Source organism: Ananas comosus, linkage group 1 (assembly GCF_001540865.1).
Source record: "Ananas comosus cultivar F153 linkage group 1, ASM154086v1, whole genome shotgun sequence".
In the NCBI taxonomy this organism is placed as follows: Eukaryota; Viridiplantae; Streptophyta; class Magnoliopsida; order Poales; family Bromeliaceae; genus Ananas; species Ananas comosus.
The window spans coordinates 21,225,026-21,235,087 of NC_033621.1; the positions used below are offsets into that span (position 1 = coordinate 21,225,026).

Sequence of the window (10,062 nt, forward strand, 5' to 3'; positions counted from 1 at the left end):
ATGTATCAGTACGTTCCGACACGTACCGCACCGTACCGTAGCAGTAAGTTTCCGACTGCACTTAAATCCTTAATACAACCTACAACAAAGAGAGTGGAAATGCAGAGAGAGAGATTTTTTTCGAATGTAAAAACTTCAACAGTTGAACAAATTGCGTGTAAGTTGGATAAAACTTAATGGGGAGAGCTCCTCAACAAGACGATTTGTGGTTAAATATAAATTTTGCTTTTATTGAATAATTATTTAGATATTTTTTAATATTAAAATAACAAATTTAAAAGAAAGAAGTATAATTTTTGGATAAAAATAAAAATAATACGTGGCAAGAAATGAAAATGACACGTGACGACAAATTAGCAAGAGACGAAATTTTTTCTTACTAGTTGCTGAGCTTTAACTCAAGTTTTACTTTGGTCTTCCAATTTTCAAATTCTATATTCATGTTCTAAAATTTTGATAATATTAAAAATCAAGTTAGATAATATTTTTGCTAAACTTTATTTTCGTCTACAAATTCCGAATAATATTTACGGTTGAAAATAACCTCACCATTTTCTATTTCCATCCTCTAGTTTCGGCAAAACAAGCATCACCTTAATAGCACTTCACAGCCAACAACAACAGCTGCTTGAATTAAATGTACAAAAGTTGTATCTTTTTCATTCTTTTCAAATTAGAAAATTACAGTAAAAGGAAAAGGAAATAGAGCAGCTACATAAAGAGATGTCTCACAAAGGTAATGAGGGATACATCTACTTCCCATTGATAAGAGAAACCAAAAAAACAACAACACTATGTGCATGTTCTATGTCAGCGAAACGAATTTTGAATTTCCAGTTAACAAGGAAGAAAAAAATTTGCTCTAAGCTCCCTGTGAGTTCAAAAAAATTTCGCAATATCTGCTTCCCCTGTTACAGCCCACCCCAGTTCATGAACTTCTTCACCTCATCATACAAAACCAATATGGCCGCGGCTCCCGTGCTCCGAAACATATTCGACAGCGCCCCACGGTAAAACGAACCCAACCCCTCGAGCCTATATATCTTTCTCCAACAATCCAATGTCGAGTCATACACCGGCTTTTCCATCCCCGACTGCATCATCATCCTCCTCCGCACGGTATCCAACGGGTACGAAATTAAGCCCGCCGTTGTAGTAACCGCCTGCGCCGCGACCCACCTCTTCCACAGTGGGGACTCGTTCGTTATTAAGCAATCCTTCACGGTGTCGAAGCCCCCAAAGTATAGGCCGCGGTGGATGACCATGCCGTGGAGGGAGGCGGGGAGGCCACGGTAGATGCCGCGGATTCCGTTTTTCTGGTAGATTGTGTGAAGGAAGTGGCAGATGCCGCGGAACTGGCGGGAGTCGGTGTGGCCCACGTCAGCAGCGAGGCGGGTGTGCGCGATGTCGAGAGGGTAGATGATGACTAGGGTCGTGCAGCCGGCCGCAGCCCCAGCGATGAAGTTGGTGGTCGCGATGGACGTGAATAATTGGTTGTTGGCCGATGTTTCTTCACCTTTTAACATGGACCTGTATAGATCCTGGTAGAAATAATTCATGAATAAATTAATAAACTTGACGACACAAGTTAAGAAATGGAATTGCATGAAATTTACAAGACGAAATTTCAGATGAGAATTTTAGCAGAAAGTCAGAAACAAATTGCGCTCTCGGTGTGCGTTCCGGATTTGATCAAAGGCCAATTAGTTGTGGAATTGTACCAAAGAGTAAGTGAGAGAATTTGATGTTAACAATATTATCAGGCAACAATCTTACAATGACACCAACCGTCCCTAGAGCAAGTGGCAAAGGGCTTGGTGGTTGGTACCCGAGACCCAAGTTCGAATACTCGTTGATTCACATTTCCAGCTAAGTTTATTTCTAAATGAAATAAACGAAGCGGGTAGCGTGCTACCTATCTCTCAAAAAAAAAAAAAAAAAAATATTACAATGACAGGTAATTTGAAGGAGAATAAGCACATTTACCCGTCGAAATTCTTTTCCCTGCACTAGCAGGATACATACACCACATCCAACATAGATAATCAGACATATGGTAGCACAATTTGTTAAAAATTCCACTTTTTCCCCATAAGAGCTCTCATGAATTAGGGCAAATAACAGGAGACATTCTTTTCTCGTGATTTGTGCCACTTTGATATTTCTTCAGGTAAGTTTTTGAGTTTCAAACCAAAACTATGGCCATAGATGATGGAATTCCCAGACAGAGAAAACAATGCAAATCTATAATATCAATGAAAAGGAATTGCATGGCAAATAATCAAAGGCCGATGATTGCATGGATACAACAGGTGGACTGGTAGAGATTTAAAGAGTAAAATCATGACGGCTCTGCCAGTTTGAAATGATATGCTGTTAACTTCTCTGTTATACACCGTTTAAAAATTTGTCTCATCAGTAAAACCTACCAATGGTACATACACCATCCCAGGTCCTAGCAAAGCAGCAAACCCCAACCAAACTCCTACAAATAGCATGAAGTCTTATGGTTGCCTTACATGAAATTATGTAGCTGCACCCAACTAAAGAGGCATCTTTGTCACCTGATTTTACCCAATAAACTTATATGATGAGACCAAAAAGCTGTACGTTTTGATAATTACACCATCTAAAGATTTCTGACTCCAATTACTAGCTAATTTTATAACTTTCTATATTCCCTACAAGTCATGCACCACAGAACTGAGACTCGAATTCTTCCAGAAAAGCGGAAAGTATGCCTCATAGAAGTGTTTTACAAAGAAAAGTAAAAAAACAAAGAATCAAAGCTGATCCAGCCAAAAAAATGGAAAGGTTAAAACCGCCTGGCGTTCATCTATATTATTCTCCTAGCAAGGACGAGTACATAGTAGGTTCTTCTAACAGCGAAAAAAGGATAAATGGAGCATTCAAGGATTCACTTTACTGTCTAGATTTCCATTTGAAACATATTCTTCTTTCAGTAAAGATACAATGTGTCACTATACATTGACCGGCAAATGCTAAAAAATTAACTAAAATTGGAATTGACATCACATCCAAAGTAAAATCAAAGCAGTTTATTTCAATCTTTATATTTAAACACCTTTATACCCCTTCCAAAGATTTCTTTTTTTTTTTTCCAAATATGCATTGAAAGCCCATTCCCTAATCCCTAAAAGAGAAATATGCATTGATAGCCCATTCGTCAATTTTTCATTTAAATAGATGCTTTATTTAAAAAAAAAAAAAAACTCCTTCAGCAATCAACACCCATTTCAAACACACACATTTAAAACTCCAAAGACCATTATATGTACTTTTCAGTTCTATCAATACCATCCCAACTGATATCTGGCCATCATTGGTTACTTATAACAGCCCATGTCTGTGGTCATAGGTAATGCCCCTAGTTATCAATAACCCTCCGCCTACCCAGTTGACTTTGTCCAATGTGACCCCAAAGACACAATATTACATTCCATTGCTGAATAATATCAACTCTTGTCCCTTGCTCAATACGAAAATGAATAATTCAAACCTTGTACCTTTTTCAATACTCAACTTCGTGATATATCTCAAAGGTCACAAGGAGAATTATTTACTGTTGGTGCACTTTGAATTTTCCAAAATTCAGACACAACCAAGATTAAAACGATAATGGCAATGACCTACAGAATATAACAACCCATATAAGTGAAGACACTACTTCCCAGGGGTAAGTGTTGTAAATTCTTGCCTAAAGTACTATATTGTTTGAAATCAAGCACACAATATATGACCAATGTCAAACTTTACCACAATTGGTCTTTAGAGAATAAGAGCTCTTGACCATACCTAACAAATTAACAAGTAGGATAGTAACGTTCCACCCATACTTAATACATACTAAAAACCCTTAAATCCAGTCTAAGGTTGGGGGGATTCTCAAGCCCGTTATTGCCTTGCCGCCCACTAAGACCAGTTGACAACTTGACATATATAATAGAATGTAGTTTAGTTGAGTGTTCCACCCTTTATGAGCGTATCTAAGGCCAATCGTCCCGTCTCTTCTAACCAGAATAAAAAATGCCGATATGAAACGGGTTGCTATTTTAACACACTCAATGCCGATATGAAAGGTTGTTTCCGAAAATGTTACATGTTTAACATATTGAATTAAAAGTTGAAAAAAAAAAATGGGTATCAAAAATTCACATTAAGGCGACATATAATTGAATTCAAAGAATTCTTATGGTAAAAATTCAAATATTGAAATAAACATGTAAAATTTCAAAAATAAAGCAAACATGTAAATCTGAAAAATTCGGAAAAGAAAATGCGTAGGGATAGAACAAATAAGAGCACGTAGAGAGAAATGCTTGATTTGAAGGTTTCCTAAAACTGATACTAACCAGCAAACATTGATTTCAAGTCTTCAAGCATACACAGGACTGAAAATAACGAAGTAGATTATAAATACATATTTAATTAAAATTCTATATCACAAAAAACATGACCACTTGGCCAACATTCCACAATGCCATCAATGACAAGCTTCTAAAACAAGGTCTGAGATAACCATTGTACATACTTGGACTGGCGAAAATTACAAATAATGCCATGCCTTCAGGACCGTAAATACACTTTTTGATGCTGACAACTCACGCTACCATATAATCCGTAAAGTCATAATGGAAGTTCGATATGCTAAAAGCTCAGTACCTACAATGTGTAAGGACATAATAATTGACAATTGAAGACGAACAAAATATTTCACAAGCAACGTGCCATAGGACACACAAAACAGATTGGTGAGACTGATATACGACAAGGCCATCAGTCAAACACGGGACTGCTAGTAGCCTTGCATTTGTTTCAGGCTCATCCTTTGTAATCATTTGTCTGCTTAGCGTTAAAAGGACCCTTCTTCACGACCATTAGCAAGGACACGTGTAAGGATATGCCTTTACTTTCAAAGATACTTTAAAGTGATCAACACACACAACTTCCAGTATGATCCTGTCTCCTATAACGACATGCTTGTTTTATGAAGAATATCATTGTTTCTATGACCTCGTTAGCTATTAAATGAAGGGTAAATCTCTCGCAGAAAGTTAACGTGCCAAGAAGCACTTCTTCCCTCTAAGCCAGTTTAAATGATGGAATAGTTGGGCCGCACACATATTCCTAAAATAAAGTGGCATACTAAAAATCAACCTGTCCTCAATCAATCACACAGGTAATGGGATCCTTCATCATTCAGGCTTCATATAATGGTTAATCAATACCAATCATCAACATGCGCCATCTGAAATTAACAGCATTCACTAATTCAAGCCAAAATGTATTTTTACATCATTTGCCCACTATCTCTACGTAGTCTTCTTCTCACATTATCAACATGCAATTTCTACAACTTCAAATCTAATTCATTGCATAAATTAGCTAACTTATGAACCACTACGAGTCTACATATAGAGCCGATTGCCCCTCGATAATTCATTGCGTCCTAGAACCAAAATCTCAAAATGGATTTATCCTCTATAGGGTTCAGCTTACTTTCGCTGATAGTATACTAGAACCTTGAAAACCTAGGACAATAACAAGTAGATTCACATGCATTATCAAACCATCCAGGGCATAAATTAAGCTACTAAACGTCATAACTACTATCACTAATTAGTTCCCCAATCTCAATTCTCAAACAGAGGCATTCATAGCACAATTTCTCCTCCTCTTTGGCCCTGTAAAATTAAATAGAGATATAAATGGAAACAAATGATACGCTGTGGAATCAAAAGAACAGGAATCCGATCGTCCGATCAGAAACCCCGCGATCGATCTCCGCAGCGAGGAGGGCGTCAAAGAAGAGGGTTCGACTGCTAGGGTTAGGGTTAGGGTGAGGGTGAGGGCGAGGGTGAGAGAGAGGGAGAGGTGTGCACCTTGAGGGAGAAGTTGAGGGCGACGGAGGGGTAGTATCGGAGGACGCCGGTGCCGTTGCCGCGCCAGAGGGAGAGGGCGCCCTCGTCGCGCACGGTGCGGGCGACGCAGTCGACGAAGCCGCGGAAGCGGCGGCGGCGCCCGAGGAGCGCGGCGTTCCCGTCCTGCGTCTGGAGCAGCAGCTTCACCCGCTCGATCGGCGCCACCACCGTGTGCACCGCGCCCCCCACCACATCCCTCTCGACTCCCTCACCCTCCCTTCCCCATCCTCTCCCCCTCCTCCTCCTCTCCTCCTCTCCTCCTCGCCCGCCACCAACGACTTCGATCGTCGCCACCTCCGCCGCCTCCGCCGCGTCGTCGATCGCTTCTTCTTCTTCTTCTTCTTCGTCGTCGGCGTCTTCGATTCGCCTACGCCGCGACCTCCTCATTCGCTTCCTCTTCCTCTTCTAATGCTTCTCCTCCTCCCTTACTCCTCCTTTATTCTTCTCTATTAAATTAAGAATAGAAGGTAAGGTAAGGTAAGGTAAGAACGTGTACAAGTTAAGCTCTTACACCATTTTGATTTTGATTTTGATTTACGGGGGGTTTGGTTTCAAGTAAAATTATAAAAAATAATTTGTTTGAAAAAAAAATTTATATTTTGTAGTATTTATTTTGTAAGGAAAAAATAATTTTTTATCGATATTTATTTAGTTAAAAAAAAATTACATTTGTTTGGCTTGGTTTAAAAAATAAAGGAAAAAATATTTTATGCAGCGTGAATTTTTGTTTTCTACATAAATTTGGCAAAAAAACAAAAACACTTTGTTTTCCTCAAATTTAGAAAGCCGAAAAGTAATTTTCAGTATATTTTACGGCCAACCAAACACACCCTTAGCTATCCAATTTTTCAAAATTTTAATTTTATTATCTAACTTCTCAAATTTAAAGTTAACTACTTATTTTAAAAAATTTTTGTTTATAAAAATTAGATAAAATATACTAACCGAACCTGTAAAAATAAACGTTGCATTCAAATTTTAAAGTCAAAGTGTTTCTGATCGACTGAAATTTAAAAGTTTGAAAGGTCAAATAGTAAAATCAAAATTTTAGTAAAAGGTTGGATAGCTATATTGGCTCATAATATAAATAATAATAACTTCTATATGTTTTTAATTAAATAAAACTACTATTGTTTAATATAATTAATATTTTTTAAGTAAAACTTTTATAAATATTGCTTATCTAAACTTTGGTCCATTTTCATTTAAATATCCAATTTTCTAATTTTCAATTATTAAATCCAACATTTCTATTAAGAATTCTTGTAGAAAATTTAAATCCATTACTACAATAGGAAGTATAATTACATAAACTGCATGAATATACTAATTAAATTTTAAAAAAACAAATAATATATTTAACTTTTAAATTATTAAAATTATTAGAGTAATTTAAACTAATATACTAAAAAGTTAAAGAGGATAATTAAATATTTATCCCAAAAAAATTAAAATTTTAAAAAATTATATTATATAATTTAATCAAAGTACACCCAAAAAATGGGTGTAGATTTTTACATCTCTTCATCCAATAGTCATTATTTCTAATGATAAAATTTAAGAGAATTATTTAAATTTGAGAATTATAAGATGTCCACCAATTTTTTGGATTTGTGTATAGCATTTAAGCTTATGAAATTTTGCCTATTTTTCTACTTTGAATTTGAATTTGTATATGTATAAAAAGATGAAGAGAAGTACGGCTCTGAAAAAAATAAAAATGTATAAAACTTATCTGAATTATCTAATTTTAGTATCAAATATTTTAATTTGTTTGATTTAATTAATTTGATGGTTTTTCGGATATATATTTTAAGCTAATTACTTATTATAATGAATTTATAGCTAAGTGAATTGTATAAAATATATTAACTAAACTAATAATTTAAAATTCAAATTATAAAGTTAAGGGCCACTAATTGAAGCAAATCAAATAAATTAGAAGATTAAATAGTAAAATAAAAAATTATAAAAATTAGACAGTAAAATCAAAATAGGTAATACTCGAAGTTTTATATATTTTTATCAAAATTATTTATAATGGGCACGCAAACGTATATACTATGAGAGGTTGAGATACACACGTAACGTCTTCAGTGTAACGTTTTCAACAAATTATATCTACATTTATATTTTTTTGGAACATGAATTTTGATCAGAATATGTATCTGATGTTAAATTATGTTTACCATATCCATTTAAAATAAATTCAGATTCAAATATAAATTAAATTTGTATTCGAATATTATTCAGATAATAATATATACTAATATGTAGAGTTGAGCTCGAATGCTATTAATAGCAAACGAGCTCCTGCCATCTATTTGTTTTCGATGATGGAGTTTCAAAATCAACAATCGACATCGTTAAATATGATCTATACCACTTGAAGTATTTAAAAATCAAATTCATACTTTTTCAATATTATTCTCTTGTTCATCAAGTGGATACAAAAATAAACGGCTGAAAAAAAATAATCTAAAATTAGTACGAAAACAAACAATGCAATTAAAGATTCACAATCGTGTTCAAACTTTATATATCTATATTTTATTCAATAAAATTTAATATTTTTACTAAATATACATGTAATTTTAATGTGCAACTCGCCATAAAAGGCCTGAAAAATAATTTATCTTCCTATAATATATATTTACGTATCTCTTATCTCTTAGGCGTGGAAACGGTCAAATACGGTCAGTTTTTCAAAAAAATCATATTCGCATTCTTCTTTTTTTTTGAAGCGAATTCGAATATAAATATGTATCAAATATTAAATTTTAATTTGCATCCTATCGAATCCGGTATCAGAGTGTATCCTAACCATTTTGAACCCTAGCCTACGAGCCAGTGTCGTAGCTCACATAACTCAAACTTTCGGTAAAGTTTACCACCATATTTGTTCCCGTCATGGTTAGGAGTGTCAATAGTACGGATAATCTTTATCCGGATCCAAATCCGAATCCGAATTCGAATGACCGTATTTAACTAATGCTAAATAAGTATGATTTTGATTACATGTATAAAAAAATAGAAATTCAACTTATTTGGATTCGGATATGATTTTTTTCAATATCCAATCCGAACTCGAACCCATATTTGGAGCCGAACCGAATCCGAACTAGTTTTACATAGCATATTATATAAAAATTTAAATTTGTATTTTGAAAATTTAGATTTGAATAACACATTTTAAAATTTGGTAAAGAGAAATGATTTCAGATTCCCCGAATCTTGAGTTTTTTGGCAGTTTCGATACTGGTTATGGATTTTCAAAATCCGACCGATTCAGATTTGAATTCGGATTTCAATTTCAAGAGTTAGGTTGAGATTTGGATTTCTGAAAATATGCTCTGAATATCATCCGTTATCCCTTGACATGGTTAACATATTTTTACTTTACCATCATACAGTTTAAAAATAATTTATTTTAATTAGTTGGTAATTTTATTTTTATTTTGTTGTAAAACTTTATAGTTAAATATGGTAAAGTATAGTTATTTATTATTATTATTATAACTTATACTTTATTGCAAATTGAAGAAATGTGGTAAGGTTTTTTCTTTTTTTTTTTCTTTTTTTTTTTATATTGAACCTGGAGAAAATTTCTGCAAGCTCCTCCTTTTCACTCTTGGCCTGGATGACATTTTGATTTTTAAATTTTTTATTAAAATTTTAAGTTTAAATTTTAAAAAAATTGTTATAGTTAACTTCTATAGTCTAAATTAGTTGACTAAATATTAATATATTACTAATATAGAAGTGATGTAACAATATTGTGATTAATAATGTGTCAATAATTAAGATTCTATATTATTTTTACATCAGTAATGCATTGATATTTAATTTGAATTGTCGGACTTGATTGCAGCAGTGAATAGTTTTTTAAATTTTAACATTTAATATATGTGGCGGTAAGATTACTACCAACATAGAAAAAAAAAAAAATTTCTATTTAAAGAGTGATTAGGGAGATAAATTTATTTTTAATTTAAAATTATTCTCCTCGAGTGCTAGCTATTAGATACTGCAGCAAATTTAAATATAGTTGCAATTACTATAATTGAGTCTTCTCATACAGTTTAAATTTTAACAATCGATTTCAAAAATATCAAATTAA

General features: G+C 33.9%; 1 protein-coding gene across 1 annotated transcript; it reads right to left on the reverse strand.

Annotated features, from left to right (window-relative positions):
- LOC109724051 (probable ADP,ATP carrier protein At5g56450) lies at nt 634-6,329 on the reverse strand. The gene is made up of 2 exons (XM_020252723.1): nt 5,904-6,329; nt 634-1,541 (listed from the first exon to the last, which is right to left on the reverse strand). Exons 1-2 carry the CDS (start codon nt 6,327-6,329, stop codon nt 912-914), a joined length of 1,056 nt encoding a protein of 351 aa, XP_020108312.1. The 3' UTR covers nt 634-911.

Excerpts from the sequence above, each read along its gene's own strand:
- LOC109724051 (XM_020252723.1), bottom strand. The coding sequence starts at position 6,329 with ATGAGGAGGTCGCGGCGTAGGCGAATCGAAGACGCCGACGACGAAGAA. Across the intron at positions 1,542-5,903 it reads CCCTCAACTTCTCCCTCAAG|GATCTATACAGGTCCATGTT; the intron begins GTGCACACCTCT and ends TATTTCTACCAG.